The 20061-nt window shown below is 42.0% G+C and overlaps 3 protein-coding genes across 6 annotated transcripts in view; 2 read left to right on the top strand and 1 right to left on the bottom strand.

Moving 5' to 3' along the window:
• l1cama (L1 cell adhesion molecule, paralog a) overlaps nucleotides 1–6446 on the top strand; it is a 43601-nt gene extending 37155 nt beyond the window's left edge. For 2 of the 4 annotated variants that reach the window (XM_017430947.3, XM_017430944.3), the window contains 9 exons: nucleotides 47–263; nucleotides 502–624; nucleotides 846–1022; nucleotides 1130–1243; nucleotides 1323–1472; nucleotides 1874–2005; nucleotides 3131–3203; nucleotides 3356–3367; nucleotides 3682–6446. In XM_017430947.3, coding sequence (XP_017286436.1) covers nucleotides 47–263; nucleotides 502–624; nucleotides 846–1022; nucleotides 1130–1243; nucleotides 1323–1472; nucleotides 1874–2005; nucleotides 3131–3203; nucleotides 3356–3367; nucleotides 3682–3919 — 1236 coding nt within the window. In that variant the 3' untranslated portion in view covers nucleotides 3920–6446. The remainder of the gene's footprint in view (nucleotides 1–46; nucleotides 264–501; nucleotides 625–845; nucleotides 1023–1129; nucleotides 1244–1322; nucleotides 1473–1873; nucleotides 2006–3130; nucleotides 3204–3355; nucleotides 3368–3681) is intronic. The other 2 variants (XM_017430945.3, XM_017430946.3) reach the window with 2 other exon arrangements.
• A 606-nt stretch (nucleotides 6447–7052) lies between these two features.
• ribc1 (RIB43A domain with coiled-coils 1) lies at nucleotides 7053–10377 on the bottom strand. Its single transcript, XM_017430948.3, has 8 exons — nucleotides 10296–10377; nucleotides 9849–10058; nucleotides 9551–9753; nucleotides 9343–9457; nucleotides 8957–9075; nucleotides 8102–8338; nucleotides 7410–7576; nucleotides 7053–7290 (listed from the first exon to the last, which is right to left on the bottom strand). Exons 2-8 carry the CDS (start codon nucleotides 10045–10047, stop codon nucleotides 7209–7211), a joined length of 1122 nt encoding a protein of 373 aa, XP_017286437.1. The 5' UTR covers nucleotides 10048–10058; nucleotides 10296–10377; the 3' UTR covers nucleotides 7053–7208.
• A 244-nt stretch (nucleotides 10378–10621) lies between these two features.
• Nucleotides 10622–19579, top strand: smc1a (structural maintenance of chromosomes 1A). The gene is made up of 26 exons (XM_017430911.3): nucleotides 10622–11020; nucleotides 11486–11674; nucleotides 11967–12079; nucleotides 12368–12571; nucleotides 12720–12958; nucleotides 13068–13326; nucleotides 13416–13556; nucleotides 13640–13722; nucleotides 13817–13916; nucleotides 14289–14396; nucleotides 14537–14722; nucleotides 15209–15388; nucleotides 15505–15651; nucleotides 15795–15932; nucleotides 16017–16133; nucleotides 16219–16325; nucleotides 16408–16549; nucleotides 16642–16787; nucleotides 16904–17057; nucleotides 17131–17238; nucleotides 17471–17627; nucleotides 17712–17866; nucleotides 18016–18167; nucleotides 18250–18319; nucleotides 18439–18549; nucleotides 18790–19579. The coding sequence occupies exons 1-26, from the start codon at nucleotides 10912–10914 to the stop codon at nucleotides 18868–18870; spliced, it is 3696 nt and encodes a 1231-aa protein (XP_017286400.1). The 5' UTR covers nucleotides 10622–10911; the 3' UTR covers nucleotides 18871–19579.
• The last annotated feature ends 482 nt before the right edge of the window (nucleotides 19580–20061 follow it).

The raw sequence follows: 20061 nt of genomic DNA, 5'->3' as shown, positions 1-20061 counted from the left end.
TGATTTTTTTTTTTGTTTGTGTGTGTGTGTGTGTGTGTTGCACCAGATATATGTAACCAGAAAAGGCTCCAAGGGCCACCACAGAGGCCGGAGGTCAAGGGAGTCCGAGAGCACCATGGTGGAAGAGACCGGGCCCAGCGAAGAGCAGAAGACCATCAGTAATCTCAGACCGTTCTCTCACTACGTCCTGGCTGTCACCGTGGTCAACAAAAAAGGAGAAGGACCTCCTTCTGAGCCGCTGGCCTTCGAGACTCCAGAGGGAGGTAAGAATAAGGTGGGGGGCAAGGCTGGGAAAAGGAGCTTGATAAAGCAGTTGGAGAGGATTAGATACAGAAAACATGAAGCAGAGATGGAGCAAGATAACGGCTGGTGTGGAACAGAGTAGGATTGTGAAACAGCTCCTGGGATAGATTATATTGAACGGCTGGGCTTTGATCAAAACTGAACGAGCCCTTTTTAAGACCGGCACAGTTTAATCAAGAGTCTTTGTGCTGCTGCCAGTACCTGGTCCTCCCACATCCCTGATCCTGGACAGCCCCTCAGAGACTGAAATGACCCTGCACTGGACTCCTCCTGCCCACCCCAACGGCATCCTCACCGGATATATCCTTCAGTACCAGCGGAGTAAGCATCACCTATATTTCATCCCTAATGTGAAACCTTTTGAATCCCAAGTTCCTCTTGAATTATTGGACATTGTTTATGTGGAGAACAAAACTCAGTACTACTCAAGTTAAATCAATAAAACTATAAAAACGTCACGAAAGCTTAAATATGTGCATCAGTCAGTGAGGTGTTGAGAATCAACGAGTGACTGAAGGGTTTTTGGGCTTTGCTGCGGTCAGTTACAGAGAATGACGACAGCCCCATGCAGGTAGAGAAAATAGAAGACCCCACAGCCACCCACTTCACCCTAAAGGGCCTGGACCTTCACAGCCATTACCGCTTTTACCTGAGGGGCTCCACGGCTCCTGGGGATGGAGAGGCCAGCATGGTGATTGGGGCCACCACACTGGAAGGAGGTATTGTTTGTCTTCATTACCAGTATGGTATTTACTGGAAGTTTGTGCTTGTGTATTTCATACGTAACTATGTTTTTTTTTTTTTTTTGTTTGTCTATAAACTGCAGCCCCTCCTGACGACCTCAACGTGTCTGTAGGGGAAACCTTGGTGAACGTCAGCTGGGTGGCCAAGAAGAGACACAGGAATGTTGATTTCTACATCAGCTACCTGAAAAAAAACGGTACGATAAAAGCACTGAAATAATCGATATCCTGTACAGCAGCAGAGCTGGAACTGAGGTGCATGATTTGCTCGTGCAGATGGCAGCAAATGGAAGAAGTCAGAGAAGGTGAACTCCTCTCAGTCCTTCTACCAGCTTCAGGGTTTGAGTCCCGGCTCTCACTATCGCCTGCGCTTCATCTACGGCAACAGCACATTCAGGAGTATTGACATCAACACAGCGGGATCAGGTAGCTCTCCGCCGTCATTCACTCCGTTTCCTTTCATCTCCTTTGCCTTCTCCTGTGGGGTTTCTATGTCTAAAAATATCAAACTGGATCCTCAAGAGAGTGCCATGCAGCTCTTTTGTCTTTCTGCTTATGAAATGCTTTCAAAGACTCTTGTGAGAAGAGCTTAGTTAGCCATATGAAGGGTTATGCTTTAGTTCTTTGGTGAAATGTCACCTTGTCAGAATGCATAACACACTTTCTTGTGTGCTCTATATTCTGCTCCTTTAGCTAGTGCCATTTACCCTTTCTATGCTTTACTTCCTTCTTGTATTTTTGCCCTGATTTCCCCAATAAAAACTCTTTCATTTTTTTGCTTCCCACTTACTTCAAACCTTTGTTTCTTTATTTCTTTGGTTTGAAAGAAGTGATGGCGGTGCAGCAAAGCATCGCAACGCAGGGCTGGTTCATCGGCGTCGTGAGTGCCATCGCGTTGCTGCTGTTGATTCTGCTCATCCTCTGCTTCATCAGGAGGAGTAAAGGAGGGAAGTACTCAGGCAAGTACTTTCTAATAAGATGAGTGCTCTGCACTTACCGCAAAATCACCTGTTAAACTAAACCGAATTCTTGTAAATCACAAGGCTGGAGTGATTTTTTTTTTGTACGCCTATAAGTGATAGCTCAGATCATGTGAAGTGGGGTTTTGTAGAAATGCTAGGAACAAGTAATATCTTACCTGTTTTAGATAGCTCTTTGAATAACCTCAGCTTGGAAAAATAGGAGTTTAATTCTAACTGTACCACTTCCATTGCAGCCTGGTCTTACTGCTTTTATTATTATTATTATTTAGACTGGAGTTGTTTTAGGATGGCAACAATCCACTTTGGTTTTGGTCCCACTCAGACTAGCTGTTAGCTCGTCAGTCCAGTCAGAATTAAACTCTATCTCCAAAACGAGGCTGTTCAAAGCGCCATCTCCAACAGGAAAGATATTGATTGTTCATAATCTTTCCACAGAAGCCTGTTTTAAAACATCTGACCTATCTATGCTTTGTGTGGGCAACACTAATCAGTCGTAAATTATAAAATGCCACATGTGGTTAAGAAAGGGAAGCTAAGTCGACGTGATTATTTTTCCTGGATAAAAAGACTCCTGAAACGATAATCCTCCCAGCGGCGTCACTTCCCAGTAATTGTTGGATTCCACTAGGCCCACACACTTTGACAATCCCATGTTGTGACAAAAGTACAGCAAAGGGTCGCACTTCCTCAGTGTGTCACAAAGAAAGTCTCTGCCCTCGAAGGAGTCGTGCCATAATAATAATCCCAGAACTCAAAGGACGCTGCAGCATACAGGCTGCTGTCTGACTGCACGGAGGAAAACACCAGGACAAATTACAAATTACAGGCTGTCTGTGCTGAATGGATGGATTATTTGAGTAATAACAACCAAGTTTAGTCCCATCCATTGAAAGTTTATTACTTCAGGAGTCTGGAAGTTGAATAGCAACATTAACAGTGATGAAGGTGAAAGACAAATTAAAGATTAACAGATATTATCCACAAAGATTGTCCAAGTCTTTTTGCACTTTAAACTTGATGATGTCTTGCTGTTTGACTGATGGAGGCAGAAATATTAGAATCATAGTATTAATAAAGATCCACGACCTGTCTCATTCTCAGTGAAAGATAAAGAAGACGGTCCGATGGACTCTGAAGTACGACCGATGAAGGATGAAACCTTTGGAGAGTACAGGTTTGTTGTCTGAATTATACTTTGTGTTTCTATGGAGCGTTTGAATTCCTAACTGCACTGAATCCCTCGGCACTGCTTGGTTTTCCTAACCCCTTGTGTTCCTTTCCTTTGCATCTTTTTGTTTTTCTCTGATGCGTGCCCCTGCTTTGCAGATCTCTAGAAAGGTATGCTGTGATGTGTTTTACCCACTTATACGTTACCCCTGCTAATTATATTGTCAACTTAAAAGGAGAAAAGTTAAAAAACACTGAAGTACACGGAAAAAAGGGCTTCTTTAACAACTTGAAGCCCACATTGATCGTCTCAACAGTCCAAAGATTTGAACTTAACTAAGAAGTTAATCATAAAAAAGCTGTGACTTCTCATACTGCATGTGATCATTTCCCCTTTTTTTTCCTGACAAGGTGTCATCAGATGTGTTCACGCATTTCTCCCTTCTCGTGTTTTTGGTCTGAACTTGTGCTCTCCCCCGCTCCAGTGACCTCGAGGAGAAGCGGACAGCCAGCCAGCCGTCCTTGTGTGAGGAAAGCAAGCTGTGCAGCGAGGACACCCTGAACTTTAATGGCAGCAGTGCCATAACCACGGAGCTCAACATGGATGAATCTCTGGCCAGCCAGATCAGCCGTCCAAGTGTGGGGTTCCACGGCATGCCTGACAACACCACCGTCTCCTCGGCCACCAACGGCGTGCCCAATTCCGTTAATATCCTCAATTAACCCCCAAACATCCACCAGGGACCGTCAGACCAAAATCTGTCAACACATTTGTGCCCATAATCTCTCGCTCCCCTCCGACCTGCTGTTTATTTTGACATCCAATGCACGATCAGTTACTGACTACTCAGACGCCCTCTGCAGTCGTCTGACTGATTAGACTATTGTGACCAAAGGAGTGTCCAAAGTGGTGGACCATGCGACACAAGTCTGACCCATAATCTTTTGTTATTTATGTGGTTTCCAGCTAGTTCAACCTGTCTTGACTTCATCCCACTCTCTTATTTTTGGTTCTTTCAGCAAGCAAATGAAATATAAACAGAATGTTGTACATTTGGAACATCAGGGGTTCTTTGTGTAGCCGTCTAGAGATGCAAAGCAGTGCATTAAATAAAAGTGGAGGATGATGGTGGAGCCCAGTAAAGGGAAACAAACCGCATACGTCTTGGATATTTATCATGTCTGAAATCATTTGTGTGTAATTTGTATGTCCTACATCTTTTAATGTCCCACATTGTACTCATTTTTAAACTTTTTTTTTTTATATCTGTGATTGAACATTTTTATTTCCCATTATTTTCATACTCATATCAAAGCTTGTGACTTTTTATTTGAGGTGTTTTTACTAGATCAAGGTGGTTTCATTGAAATCCGGGCATATGATCAGGTTTTAGTGAGACACACTGTAAAGATACGGAGCAGCCTCTGGTGTATATAGCTGCATCACTGCATCTACATCTATCTATTCAGCCGTAATACAGTATTATAGATATGTATTTGCTCCTTCTAAGTTCCTGTGCCTGCTGGGTCTGCATAAAGCATCAGACTGATTTCATTACGATCTCGCCTTCATGCCATAAGTGTAATGTCATTATTGGAAATGAAACTGTAATTTTTGTTGTTGAGACCTATGTGTAAGCTCTCTGTGACCGTCCTTGTCTCCTTCTTCGCTGTATTAAAACACTGTTGCGTCTAATTAACAATCTTTTTATACCTGTCCCATCTCATACTACTCAGTCTGATTGAACAGCAGTATTTATTGAAGATTGGAGTGTGCAGTTTCTTGGACACTCTCTGAAGTTTTAGTTTTCAGCCTTTAGCAATGCAAGCTAGACGGTGTGGGCAGACGGAAGAATAGCCGGTTAAGACGATGGTTCGTATCTTCTGAAGTAGAGTTTTGTGGAAAGGTTGTAGTTCACTACAGACACGTACTTATTGTAGAAAGCTCTTTGAACAACCTCGGTTTAATCCTGACCAGACTGATGAGCTAATGGCTAGTCAGAGTGGGGGTGGGATTACTGCATTCCTAACACAACTCCAATCTCAGCAGAGAAATTTCATTGTGTTTCATGCAAACGCTATTTTATCATTTTTTTACATTGCTGTCAGTTTCACGTTACTTGGTTATTTACTTATGTGATTATTTGTAGTGCTAATAGCAGCAGCAGCTAGCTGTAGCCCTTTCTGTGCAGCCTGAGCACTTCAGGCAGGAATATCATAAGATTTCTGCTTGATTGCTGGGGTAATATGACATTAATGGTGATGTAAAGATTTTTAAAATAGTGTTTGCATGAACCGCTGTGAAAATTGTGAGTTTGGAGTTGATCTTAGCCCCGCTCAGACTAGCCATTAGCTCATCAGCTTGGTCAGAATGGAACTATTTCTTCAAACTGAACCCATTCAAAGAAGCTATCTGCAACAGGTAAGATATTAGGTGTGCATAATTTTTCCACAGAACCTCACTGCAAAACGTTTGAACTATCGCTTTAAGGTATGACGAAGGCAAACTGTTGGTACTTATGTGACAGAATGTATTCTTTTCAGGGAGAGGTAGATGTTTCATTTCAGTGCTTTTAATCTGAGAAACAAGACTCTGCAGAGATGAGAAATGTTTTAATCAATCTAGAAAGGGACATTTTTTTTCACAGAGTGTAAATAGAACCCTCGAAGAGCCATGTTTGATAGAAAATTTTGAAAACGTGCAGGTTTCAAATCACTGATCATTTTAAAATGTTTCAAGTTGAAGTTTTTCTTCTTCTGTACTATTGCTATGAATTCAAACGTGTTTTTGATAAATGACTGCAGTCAGATTTGGGTGTAGCAAAAAAAAGAAAAAATAGTTCATACCGTAGTTGAAGAACACACACAAAAAAAATTAAAATAAAACAAAAAAAATTCCACGTTGTTCTGTAGATGTTTGCAAGCAAAATTTGAAAATTAAGAAATTGTATACATTAGTGTCATTTAGTGAAAGTAGGTACATCTCACTGGAAGCTAAGTTAGCGTTCGCGCACACATTCATCCAGCAACACGTTGCAGTGCAGTGAATATCTGTGGAGTTTCGAACCCGGATGCGTTCATGCGGGGCAGAACTGCGTTAAGCCAATTAATGCCCTCCTGATTCAAATAAAAGCCTTCCACTGACAGGACATCAGCTGACACCTCCTGAGGCAGTAGGGGATATCTAAAAAAAAATAGCTGGAATCACAGAAGCTGAGTCCAAGTTTCTTGATTTTTGGATAAAAAGACACACTCAGGACAAAAAGAAAAGTCTATTTTCATACAGGAGAGATGAATGATTCCAATTATGCCAATATTCTAGCACAACTCTGCTGCCAAACATCTGTGTTTGTCAGTGTTTGAAGCAAATGTTAGCTTTGAATGGGGGAACGAGTGCACACACTCACAGATACTCACTCGACTGCCGCTCACTCTTTGCTTTTTTTCGTATTTTGATGGAAATCCAAAGGTGGTGCTGGCCCTTGCTTTTCCACTGTTGCTAATGTTTGTTTTGTTTTTTTCCCCCCCTGTTTTTATAATTAAAAAAGAAAGAGGAAAAACGGGATTTGAACACGAATCGGTTTGTTTGTGAAGGAATGAAATGAAAAACGATGGTGGAACGTGGAGGGTAGGATGCGTGTGCCACTGATGTGTGTGTGGAGGGGGGGGAGATGTGCCTAGTTGTGGTGTGTTGGTTAGCACAATGATGATGCCTTTATGTATCTGGGGTGTTCGACTGGAGATGAGTGCGGAGGCACCGCGGGTGAGGCAAAAATAACTGTAACTGCTTAATGATGCTAACACTGTAACTGGATTTATGACTGAAAAAATAAAACAAAAAACACTGAACAAGCTGAACCAAAAAATGTTTCCTTTTTTTGTTGTAGGTAATAAAAAGAAAATCACAAAATAAAACAGCAGAAACTGGCGGTGAATAATTCATTCATATTAATTATGAATATAAAATCATTCGGTGATATTTGCGTGTTGTTGCCAGGGAACAAGCCGGTGGTCAGCGGGAGCTGGTGTTGAATTGATTAAAGTACTCCTTGGTGGGCTTGTTGGTGTACAGCTTCTTATTCAGATACTCCTGACTGGGGCAGAAACATACAGTAAATGTCTCAAAAACAGCCATTTAAATCTGAAGCGTTCGAGTATTTAATTGTCTTGAAACAAAGTCTGAGTGAACTGTGAGTGTGTTTGCAGTGCTTACTGTGCCTGCTGCTCTCTGGCCAGCTCCATATTGACCCGGTCCACCTCGATCCTCTGCTGTCTCCTCAGCTCCGCTGCACTTCTCTCCTCCTCCTGTGCTTCTCTGGACATCTTCAGGAGCTGAAAGTCCCAGGCTGTGTCGCTCATCTTTTCAGCATTCAGTTGTCTCTGGAAGCAAAGGAAAAGAAAAGCCTGAAGTGGCGCACGAGGTCTCAGATCTGCTTGAGTTGTTGATTTAAAACAGGGGGTTCGACGTCTGATAAATCTGCAATGTTAAAAAGACAATGAAGCACAAAAAAAATTAATTTTGTTTCAATCTTTCTCTTTCTCTACTTTTTGAGTAAATCATGCTTGAAACATCGAAAAATATTTCTAAAAATCCTCGAATGAATGATCTTTTGATGCACGTTTTTATGTTTCTTCATATAAAATAGGTAAATAGACATTAATTTGGTTAAAAATATCCTGGGAAAAAAAAATCAATAACATTTAAACAACAGCAGATAATAAAAATTACCATATTAACACAGGTTCAAAGCACATACATGAACAGAAAATAAGAAAACAAGAAAAAAATGTGGAAATCTAAGTTCAACCCCACTCTTCATTCCCTCCTCCTTGATTTGAATAAAAGCTTCGGCTGAATGACAAGAAATGTAACATAAGTGTTTTAACCTGTCGCCAGAATAATACCTGTCTGTCAAGGCGCTGTTGTTCTCTCTCCCTGTGGATGGCGCTCAGCTGCTCGGGGCTCATCCCCTTCCACCTGTCAGACAGAACCTGAGGTGCTCTCCCTCCTCCCGGGTCTATGTCTGCTGCGTCTGCGCACTCAGTCATCATGTCAGACGTCACTGTATGCCACATTTCTGCAAGATTCTCCCTTTCCTCCGCCCTGCGTTGCTCCTTGAGGTGCTCTGCTCGCTCCGCCGCCTGCGCGGACAACATATGGTGAGGCCTCGGCACTGACTCAGAAAAAGTTCATTCATTATCCCTTCAATGATTGAAACAGCAGGGGCCTTACAAAACACTGAATCGTGGTTAAAAAAAAATCAGCCATATGCTGCCCATTCTCCTGAGAAATCCACTTAGTCTGTTGCATTTGCTTGTGCAGCGTACATGTGAGTGGTTAGTAGGGAAACCACATAACTGTTATGAAAAATACCATGACCTATAGGATTTACAACAATCCTTCCCTGTGGGAAATTCAAGACAAGTGCATTCAAGCAAATGAGGGAAGTGCTAAGTGTTGGGGGGAGGGGGAGGGGGGTTGCTTTTAAATAAACACTCAATTCACTTGCATACATCAAAGTAGTTTATCCATTCGTGTAGGTTGGTACTGAGCAATATGACTGCCGCCCTTCTGTGCCAAATGTGTGTACGCATCACTTAACATTTTTAGTTTGTAATTCTTGTTTTAAAATCCCACCTGAGAGCTGTCTGTCACAGCTCCAAACCCCGCTGGATTTTCCTTCAAGTATTCACACCGAGGGCGTGCGTGACCACGAGCAACCGTGTGTGTGTGTGTGCGCGCACGTGTGCGTTCTGTACCAGAGCTTGATTGTAGTCGCTGAGCGCGACGCGTTCAGCTTTCCTCCACTCCTCTTTAAGTGCAGCCTGCTGAACCCCCCTCAGGTCTTGATGCACCAGCTCCCTGTTCGCCAGCATCTCTGCGGCACATGGAATAAGAACTCATCAGCCGTAACTCTCCGAACAAAGCCGCTCAGTGACACACTCATACGTGCATTACAGCTCTTTGGGGAAGAGCATCCATCAAAGTCACCTGGCAAAAAGGACTGTGCGTGGGAGTGTGTGATTGTTTGTGCAGAAAAGCATGAAGCACGCGTGTGATTTACAGCAGCTGTTAGTGTAGACGGTGTAAGCTCATCTGTAATCGTTGTGTCGATGTGTTTGTATGTGTGTTTGACTCTTTTAACCTCTATGCTTGTCTCCTGTGTGCTTTCTTTTATTGTCGTCCATCTGTGCGCGCAGATCTTTTTCTGTCCTTTTCACTTGTTCTCTCCTCGTTTGATCCAGTCCAGCACCTTCTCCCTGTTCGTGAAACCAGGTGCCGCTTGATCATTTATTAGCCTTTCATTTGAATCAGGTGCAGTGTTTTGTTGAAGCGGACGATGCAACGCTCACCTGGAAGATTTGCATGCTGGCAGGCCCAAGTTCACCTTCTGGAACTGTAATCTTGAATGCCCCCTTCAGGCCACACTTCAGATCAGCATCACGCTGCTGAGCGGCCCAGTACTGGCTCAGGTCCTGATGCACAGCTTTTATCTTCTCTTTCTGGCTGATGTCTCGCTGCAGAAGGGATTCATCTTGGTACTTTCTCAGCGTACCTGATATGCAGTGAGAACATGCTTGTGAACTATTGAACAGCGATTTCACGAATACAACAGGGTCTCCAAAAGACATCATTCTGCCCACGATTTACCAAAAGCTTTGTCTCGTTGTTTCTCCAAGTTCTGCTGTTGCTTTTTTTCTTGGACTTGCTGGTTCAGGGCGTCCGTGTCAAGGCCCATCACACGCAGCCGGGTGTTGAAGATCCGGGCCTTGCGTGCTGCTTCTGCAGACCTCCGTGCCTCCACAGCCTTTTCTGTGGACTGGTCTAAAAGCGGGTCCACTTTGTACATCTTTACAGTTTCTGAGGAGACCAAAATTTTGAAATGAAAACACTAATAATAACTCTGTTGGAAAGACATGGGCGTGTTCCACGCTAATGAGATTTATCTCCAATATGCAGCCTGTCATGACCTGACAGCATGATACAGCAAACCTGAAGTAGCTTCACGGATTGCAGCAAAATAAACTTTCTATGATATTAACTGGTATTGAACTCTTCAAATGAGCTGTATTCTAAACACAATCGGTAATCACTTACTTGGAGCATTAAAGGTTGGAGCACAAAATTCAGTAAATATCAGTGACTGATGCCCGTCCAGCTGCTCGAAACTTGTGTTTGAGTGTGGCGGTAACCATGGTAACATCTAAGCGCATTTTGCTGCGAAGGAAACGCAAAGTAAACACAATCTCTTTGCAATAATAATAATAATATGGTTAATAAATATATGTATATGTTCTGTAACCTAGGTATCCTAATTACATGAATGGAAAATTATTTTAAAATGGACATGATGGGGTAGGAAAAACTCGCGAAATTCAAGGTAACTCAAGTTTGTCTCGCGAGAAAACGCGAGGTTTCGTGTCTCGCGCGGGTCTTGCTGTTGCGACTGTAAAATGGCGCTTTGTTGTCAGAGGAGTTCCGAGTCCATTTGATAAATAATGCCGCGCTGCAAATTTTGTCAGGCCTAACGTGTACTGCATAATGTAACTTTTGTGCAAGTCAACGACAGACTGAACAGGAAGGCTCATTTATTCACGTGCACGCGTCGTCTTTTTAGGTAGTTTGCTTGCTACGTACAGGTTGTTAGCATTAGCAAAATAGCTAACATCGTCGGTGCAGATTCGATCCAAACGGCGACGCGAATACAACCAAAATGGGCTATTTAAAGCTAATAGAAATCGAAAACTTTAAGTCGTACAAAGGAAGACAAATCATTGGGCCGTTTCACAAGTTTACTGCAATCATCGGACCTAATGGATCTGGTATGTTATGATGGACATTTTTTTAGCAGCTAATGCAAACTGTTTGCTAGTGTTGGCTAACGGTAAACTGTCATTGTAATATAATGATTTTTCCCAAAGCATGTTTATGTAGGAATTTTACGGATAGTACTTTAACTATTTATGCCACGTATCTATAGTAAATATTTTTGTTATGCATGTATGTCATTGTATTGCTGGTGTCTTTAAGGCTCATGAAATACAAGTGTTACACTCACAATGAATTATATGAGTAACCAAGTTTAAACTTTGTTTGAGCTTGTACAACAAACAGAGAAAACTAAAGATATAGAATGCAACTAAAAAGCAAATATATTAAGTATAATTCATTATTTTTATTTTGGGTTGAGTCAGTTTGTGAAAAAACTTAAACCGATCACATGTTTAATAGTTTTGAATTTTATATGATACGTGAAACAATTGTTTTTTAATTCTTTTTTCTTTTAGGAAAATCCAACCTTATGGATGCCATCAGCTTCGTTTTGGCAGAAAAGACCAGTAACCTGCGTGTCAAGACTCTGAAGGATCTAATCCATGGAGCTCCTGTAGGAAAGCCAGCTGCCAACAGAGCCTTTGTCAGTATGGTGTACCAAGAGGATGATGGAGAGGAACGCTCCTTCACAAGGGTCATCATTGGTGAGAGGCTTTTTTTTAAACCAGAAATTAGGAGGCAAAAGCTTTGTGAATCGAGGTATTCACTGTAAGGCCAAAAAAGAGGAAACAGATGATATCAAAAATATCTTTACGCCCATCCTTCTGTAAATGTTTCAAATAAAACATGAAACATGCAAATACAGACTTATTTCAAATTAGGTCTCCTGCAAGAATTGAAACCTTGAAAAGGTTTATGTGTTGCATTGTGCTTGTAGCTATTCTATTTTTTTATTGGTCTGATACTTATTAAAATATTATTATGCCAATGTGTCAGGTTCCTCTTCTGAGTACCGCATCAACAATAAGGTGGTGGGCCTTCCTGACTACAGCGAGGAGCTGGAAAAACTAGGAATTCTGATCAAGGCTAGGAATTTTCTAGTCTTTCAGGTAAGACAAAGTGATCAGCGAACCATTTTTATGGCACCTTTCTATTAAGGTCATGAGTTTCCTTTTGTTTTTTTGTTTGTTTTTATATTAAGTATTCCTAAAACAATTTAAAAGTGTTGATTGTACCATCATTTGCAAAGTTGACAGTGTGACTTAATAACTTTTTTATTATAATTTTATAGTTATAAACTAATGTCTGCTTAATTATTGTTTTTTGGAGGGGCAGTGTTGTTGTTAAACACAGTTCAACATTTATTTATTTTTTCCTACATTTCATGTTGCTTCAAGGGAGCTGTGGAGTCGATTGCCATGAAGAACCCCAAAGAGCGTACTGCGCTTTTTGAGGAGATCTCACGTTCCGGAGAGCTGGCCCAGGAATATGACCGGAGGAAAAAAGAGATGGTGAAAGCAGAAGAGGACACGCAGTTCAATTATCACCGCAAGAAAAACATTGCTGCAGAGCGCAAAGAAGCCAAGCAAGAGAAAGAAGAGGTGTGTTCTTTGTGTGGAATTAAACACTGTATCTTTGGAATGACTTGATTGTCTCATTGATAATTAGGTTTGATGCTCTTGAATGAAACAGTTTGCATTGCATTTGTCGTTGTTAATCACACTGTCTATTCTTTGATTATTCTGTCAGGCTGAGAGGTACCAGCGCCTTAAAGATGAAGTAGCCAGGGCCAGCGTACAGCTACAGCTCTTCAAGTTGTATCACAACGAGACTGAGATTGAAAAGCTGAACAAAGAGCTAGGCCAACGGAACAAAGAAATTGAGAAGGACCGTAAAAAGATGGACCATGTGGAAGAGGAGCTGAAGGACAAGAAGAAGGAGCTGGGCAGGCTGATGAGGGAGCAACAGACCATTGAGAAAGAAATCAAGTAAGTTACTGTGCCCTCATGGGATTTTCATGGGCTTCTTGATTTGCACACTCAGTTCCTCTCTCACTCAGCTATTAAATCATAATTAATCTTTTCATTCTGCCTGCAGGGAGAAGGACTCTGAGTTGAACCAAAAGAGGCCTCAATACATCAAGGCCAAAGAGAATACTTCACACAAAATAAAGAAACTTGAGGCAGCACGAAAGTCATTGCAGAATGCTCAAAAGATGTACAAGAAGCGCAAAGCAGACATGGATGAGCTGGATAAGGAGATGAGGGCGGTGGAAATGGCCAAGCAAGATTTTGAGGAAAGAATGGAGGAGGAGGCACAGAGCCAGGGCCAGGACCTCACTCTGGAGGAAAATCAGGTGTTGTCCTAGTTTGTTCTTATTATGGTTGTTCTGACATTAGGTAAACATGTAATTATAATTGTCTTTGCGTGACTCTACTCATCCAGGTTAAGCAGTACCATCGTTTAAAGGAAGAGGCCAGTAAACGCGCTGCCACTCTGGCTCAGGAGCTGGAAAAGTTCAACCGTGATCAGAAAGCCGACCAGGACCGCCTTGACTTAGAGGAGAGGAAGAAAGTGGAGACAGAGGTAAAATGATGGCAGATATTCCTGTGCCAGGAACTGATTTCTATTAATTTATTACAGCGCTTTATTGTTCTAATTTCTGCCAGGCCAAAATCAAACAGAAGATCCGTGAAATTGAGGAAAACCAGAAACGTATTGAGAAATTAGAGGATTATATTGCAACTAGCAGGTACGTTTGCATATGTTTGTAACGTTTCAAACAGTGCTCTGTTCACCACAGCTCCACTTTTCTGGTTTACTCAAACACTTTTGTAACTTCTCAGACAATCACTTGATGAACAGAAGCGCATGGAGGAGGAGCTGACGGAGGAGGTAGAGATGGCCAAGAGGAGGATTGATGAGATCAACATGGAGCTTAACCAGGTAATTGACACACAGGAAAGAAAAGGAAAAAAAGATCACCTCAGATGGATATTTTAGCTGAGTTTTTAGTGTGCTGCAATCAAGTTAAGGTTGGCATGTTTTAAGGTCCAGCTTGAGCTAGACTGCTGGCTTCTTCTGTTGCTGATCTGTTTCCTAAAAGTGTTCATGACAAAGAAAGCGTCTTCATGTAAATTGATAAATGTATTTGTGAAAAGCAAAAGTGAAAAATGTGATGTGGACCGCTACTACAAGTTAGTCTGCTCAAAAAGCCTTGTGGTGCTTAGGATATGCTTCTCACATGTGTTGGCAGGCAGAACTGTCAGCTTAAAAGAGCTCAGTGACCACTCTCGATATTATTGACTTTTGCTGTAGGTAATGGAGCAGCTGGGAGACGCCAGAATCGACAGGCAGGAAAACAGCCGACAGCAGCGCAAGGCAGAGATCATGGAGAGTATCAAAAGGCTTTATCCTGGCTCTGTGGTAAGACCACTCTGATGATGCAAAATCAGCATTTCTGTTCGTAACCCAGCATTTTTTTTTACATGCCTTTATGTTAAACAACAAACTGTAAATTTTACATAACCTGTGTTTGATAAAAGCCTGTTTTGCTCCGTTTTCAGTACGGCCGTTTGATCGACCTGTGTCAACCCACTCAGAAGAAGTATCAGATTGCTGTCACCAAAGTGTTGGGCAAGAACATGGATGCCATCATTGTTGACTCGGAGAAGACGGGCAGAGACTGCATTCAGTACATCAAGGAGCAGAGAGGAGAGCCTGAGACCTTCCTTCCTCTCGACTACCTTGAGGTAAATATTGCAGCACACATAATGGATCTAATCAATAATGATTAGATGTGAAACAGTATGAATTAGTGTTTATTTTAAGTATTTACCTCCCAACTACTAACCATTTAGACCTGAGACCTCCTAGAGCAGGGGTGTCTAATCCTGGTCCTTGAGGGCCACCAGGTTTTCCTTGTTTCTCTGCTCCAACACACCAGATTTGAATCAATGGGTGATTATCAGGCTTCTGCAGAACATGAAGAGGTAATTTAACTACTTAATCAGGTGTGTTGGAGCAGGGAAACAAGTAAAACATGCAGGATGGTGTCCCTCGAGGACCAGGATTGGACATCCCTGTCCTAGAGCCTACAATATGTATATTGCATCAGCTTTTAATGGGTTTAATTGGTATTTATTTTATTTTATTTTAATATTAAATTCACTAATGGTGTTTACCAAATAAGTAAACATCAAAGTGTAAGTAACACAAATTGTTTTGCTACGTCAAAGGTTAAACCGACAGATGAGAAATTGAGAGAGCTGCGAGGGGCCAAGCTGGTGATTGACGTGATCCGCTATGAGCCGCCCCACATCAAGAAGGCCCTGCAGTACGCTTGTGGCAACGCTCTGGTTTGTGAGAACGTCGAGGATGCACGAAGGATCGCTTTTGGAGGGCCTTACAGACACAAGGTACCGAGCTTAATTAGGGAGGAGAAGATTGAAATCGAATCCGTCCCATTAAAAGATCCTTCATATGCAGAGATTGTTTTCTTCTGGCTTATTCTTCCCTGTTCCTTTGTGTCTAGACGGTGGCCCTGGACGGTACTCTGTTCCAGAAGTCTGGAGTCATCTCTGGAGGAGCCAGCGACCTGAAAGCCAAGGCCAGACGTTGGGATGAGAAGGCAGTGGACAAACTCAAAGAGAAAAAAGAAAAACTTACAGATGAGCTCAAGGTGACCTTTTTTATCATATCTGATCGAGATAGAGAGAATGGGCTGAACATTCCCTAAGATTCTCATTTCGCTGCACTGACTATAGTTGAGTTTGTTGTCACTTAACGCAAACTCATCACATTCCTCACTTTCTGTTTTTTTAGGAGCAAATGAAGGCAAAGAGGAAGGAGGCAGAGCTACGTCAGGTGCAGTCTCAGGCACATGGTCTGCAGATGAGACTGAAGTACTCCCAGAGTGATCTGGAGCAGACGAAAACCAGACACCTGTCCCTTAACATGCAGGTACAGCCTGCCGCGGTTGGTTTCATTTTCCTTCTATCTTCCGTAAATATGACTGCTTCAAAAGTTTTTATTTGGGTCGTACAGGAAAAGTCCAAACTGGAGAGTGAACTTGCAAACTTTGGCCCTCGCATCAATGACATCAAACGCATCATCCAGTCCCGCGAACGAGAAATCACCGACCTCCGGGACCGCATGAACCTGGTGAGACCGGCGTGAAGCCCGGCCCGTTTAGAAGCCCCGGGTATTACACATGTAGCACTGCAGCAACATTGTTTTTGCTTTCTAGGTGGAGGACGAGGTGTTTGTTGAATTCTGTAAGGAGATTGGAGTGAGGAACATCCGAGAGTTTGAGGAGGAGAAAGTGAAGAGGCAGAATGAGATTGCAAAGAAGCGGTCAGTTTAGGAATTCAGCCACTTCTCTGGACATTATTTATTTATTTGAAGTGTTGTGTAACCTGGTCCTATTTGACTTCAGTCTTGAGTTTGAAACCCAGAAGACCCGTCTGGGAATCCAGGTGGACTACGAGAAGAACCAGCTGAAGGAGGATCAGGAGAAGGTCATGATGTGGGAGCAAACTGTTAAGAAAGACGAAGCTGAAATAGAACGACTGAAAAAGGTAAAAAAAATATTAATGAGTGAAAACTGAATATATATGTTATTTATTCTTTTATTTTTTAAAAGTTAAATCTGATGTGTGGGTTTCTCTAGGAGGAGCACAGGCACATGAAAATCATTGATGAGACAATGGCCCAGCTGCAGGACCTGAAGAACCAGCACCTCACAAAGAAGTCCGAGGTTAACGATAAAAACCATGAGATGGAGGAGATCCGCAAAAAACTGGGAGGCGCCAACAAGTCAGTGGCAATCAAAACATAAATCCAATTTAAGGTTTCTACAGTCAGTATAAAGGTCAAGTTTTTGTTCTTTCTTTTTTACTGATTGTTTTTTTGTTTTTTGTGATTTCTTGTAGAGAGTTGACCCAGCTCCAGAAGGAGGTGACAGCCATTGAGACCAAACTGGAGCAGAAGCGCAGTGATCGCCACAACCTGCTGCAGGCCTGCAAGATGCAGGATATCAGGTTGCCGCTTCGCTCGGGAACAATGGATGATATCAGCCAAGGAGAGGTATGTAAAACTCAGCTGTGACGTAAAAATGAGAATCCAACAGAAAATGTCAGCCTTCGTTCTGCTGTTTTAGGGGAGCTCCCAGACAGATGAGTCCAGCAGCCAGAGGACATCCAGCACTGTTCTGGCTAAGGAAGCCCTAATAGAGATCGACTACAGCATCCTATCTGAAGACTTGAAGGTACACAGTCCAGTCAGCACTTCTGCTTTTCCTTTAAATACTCCAGCATGATAAGTACCCATCAGTTTATTTTAAAACATTATCAGCTGTCTGAATTTTAGTTGTTTAGATTTCATTTTAATGTGCTCAGATATAGAGCTCTCACTCGTGATCAAGTGAAGATGCCTCTTTATTTGGAGTCAGCCATGAAAAATTTATAGTAATTAAGTCAATCTTTTTGAATTTCCTACAGGATGCATTGTCAGAGGAGGAGATAAAGGCAGAGACAAACACACTCCAGCAGCGTCTGAATGAACAGCAGAGTATCCTGCAGAGGATCAGTGCACCCAACATGAAAGCCATGGAGAAACTCGAGAGTGTCCGGGACAAGTTCCAGGAGACCAGTGACGGTGAGACCGAGTTATAATGGAGGCTGGGGTCAAAGGTGTTAAAGGTGTCATTTCTGAAGCTGGTTTTATTTGTCTTTTTCTCAGAGTTTGAGGCTGCTCGTAAGAGAGCCAAAAAGGCCAAGCAGGCCTTTGAGCAGATCAAGAAGGAGCGGTTTGATCGTTTTAATACCTGTTTCGAGTCTGTGGCCACCAACATCGACGAGATCTACAAAGCACTGTCGCGCAACAGCAGCGCTCAGGTATGCCTGCAGTTTGTCAGTGCAGAAAGAATAATTCTCTGATATATCATCCAGCAGCATGTGTCTTGGTTACATGTAGGATGATGGTGGGAATCTTACCTCAGTGTGATTCAGTGCACAGTTTAAGTGAGAGTGTTATTCTTCTCTAGGCTTTTCTAGGCCCAGAAAACCCAGAAGAACCATATCTGGACGGTATCAACTACAACTGTGTGGCTCCAGGGAAGAGGTTCAGACCGATGGATAACCTGTCAGGAGGAGAGAAGACGGTTGCTGCCCTGGCTCTGCTGTTTGCTATTCACAGGTAAGTGATGTTTGGCTGACTTAATATGTTTAAGAACATTGTTTTCCCCTTTGTCTTTAACACCTTTGCTGCATCTTTGCAGCTACAAACCTGCCCCCTTCTTTGTTCTGGATGAGATTGACGCCGCTCTGGACAACACTAATATCGGCAAGGTCTGTTCTTGTTTTTTATTCAGCAGAGCTTGAACTTTCTAAGAGTACTGCATGCGATTTATTCACAGTAGCTTCTCATTCATGCTTTCCAACCTTTGCTTTTCCTGTGTTCCCGTAAGGTGGCCAATTACATCAAGGACCAGTCGATGCAGAACTTCCAGGCCGTCGTCATTTCTCTGAAGGAGGAGTTCTACACCAAGGCAGACTCACTCATAGGCGTCTATCCAGAGGTGTGTTCCTCTTCTTGTTAACTTTAAAACATTTGTCTAACAAAGTATTGACATCTTGAAAAGTCATATTTTAAAGGTTACTACTTGTGTGAAATTATATTTTGTATATTTAGTTCTTGGTCTAATAAAACAAACCCTGACTTGGACATTTTTCAGAATCCAGCAGAAAATGACCAATAATCACAGCATCTGTAGATTATAGCTTATAGCTAATTTTTTTTTTTTTTTTTTAATTCACAGCAAGGAGATTGTGTCATCAGCAAAGTGCTCACCTTTGACCTCTCCCAGTACCCAGACGCCAGCTCAAATGCAAACGAATAATATGAGCGCTCTCATCTCCACCGTTTAGGCAAGTTGTACGTTTCATTTACTCTGTAGTCACTGATGTATTCATTAGGCCCCTATGTTGTTGTTTTGATTTATTATTTTTTTTAAACTTGTGTTTTTATTATCATGTTTCCTTTTCTTCTTGGACATTATAGATCAGTAAATTAGGGACGTTTTTGTAGTAAGATACATGTACCCTGTTCTCCTATTGGCCACAATAATGCATTATAATGAATCTGAATGAAGTGATAATGGAAACCCAAACCTTTTTAACAGACTGTAGGATTTGTATCAAGTGGTAAATGTGATGTCAAAGGAATGCAAGTTGTTTTCAGACTTTTTATACTGTTTCTGGCTCCCATTTCATTTGTTTTGTTGTTTGTTTGTTTTTTTTTCCCCTTTTTTTTAAAAAAAAAGCTCAAAGCAAAAATTGTTCCAGTGTGTTGGATACATTCCCTTGTGTGATAACTAAATAAAACTCATAATTTGCTGCAGCTGGCAGGGCTGTAATGAGATTCTGAAGCTTGGTGCAAACGGCCTAAACAAAATGACTTCAAAGAGAACGACAGCCGTGTGAAAAAAACCAAGAGTTCCTTATTTGTGTTATTCTGAAACGGCTTTAGCTAAACAGGAAAATTCAGCATACGATGGTTTTGTCTAGTCTGTTTTGCTTGCTTTGCTTCAATAAATATAATACAATTTATTTATGCTCCTTTTATTTCCCCTACTTTTTGGTGTTCATTTTTAAATGGTTTGGTTTTTTTTACCCTTCAAGTGTGTGCATGTTGCTGCGTTAGATTTCGCTCCATAAGAAGTTGTCTCGCCTTTCTCTGGTGTCTCTATTTATAGTCGCTCAATTTTCACACCAGCTCCCGCAGGAGCAGCAGCCGCCCTTCTCCGTCTCTTTCTGCTCGGCCTCGTTCTGAACGCGCCTCTGTCGCCAGCTGTGGCACTTCCCACATCTGTTTAACAAGGTGCGACGTTTGTATTTAGGAAATGAAAGCTAACGGAGACGTTAGTTATTTGGACAATTTATTTTCGTTGACAGTGCAGTGAAGTAACATCAGCCTTCAAGGTACAGATTCAGAAGTGAAGAAGAGTTGAGGTGGGAGGTACACTCAAACTACCGATGTCTTCTAAACCTTTAAATGTAGACAGACCAGAGGACACATGTAAAAAAAGAAA

The sequence above is a fragment of the Kryptolebias marmoratus genome, linkage group LG8 (genome assembly GCF_001649575.2).
Source record: "Kryptolebias marmoratus isolate JLee-2015 linkage group LG8, ASM164957v2, whole genome shotgun sequence".
Classification (NCBI taxonomy): domain Eukaryota; kingdom Metazoa; phylum Chordata; class Actinopteri; order Cyprinodontiformes; family Rivulidae; genus Kryptolebias; species Kryptolebias marmoratus.
This window is presented reverse-complemented; position numbering and strand designations above follow the sequence as displayed.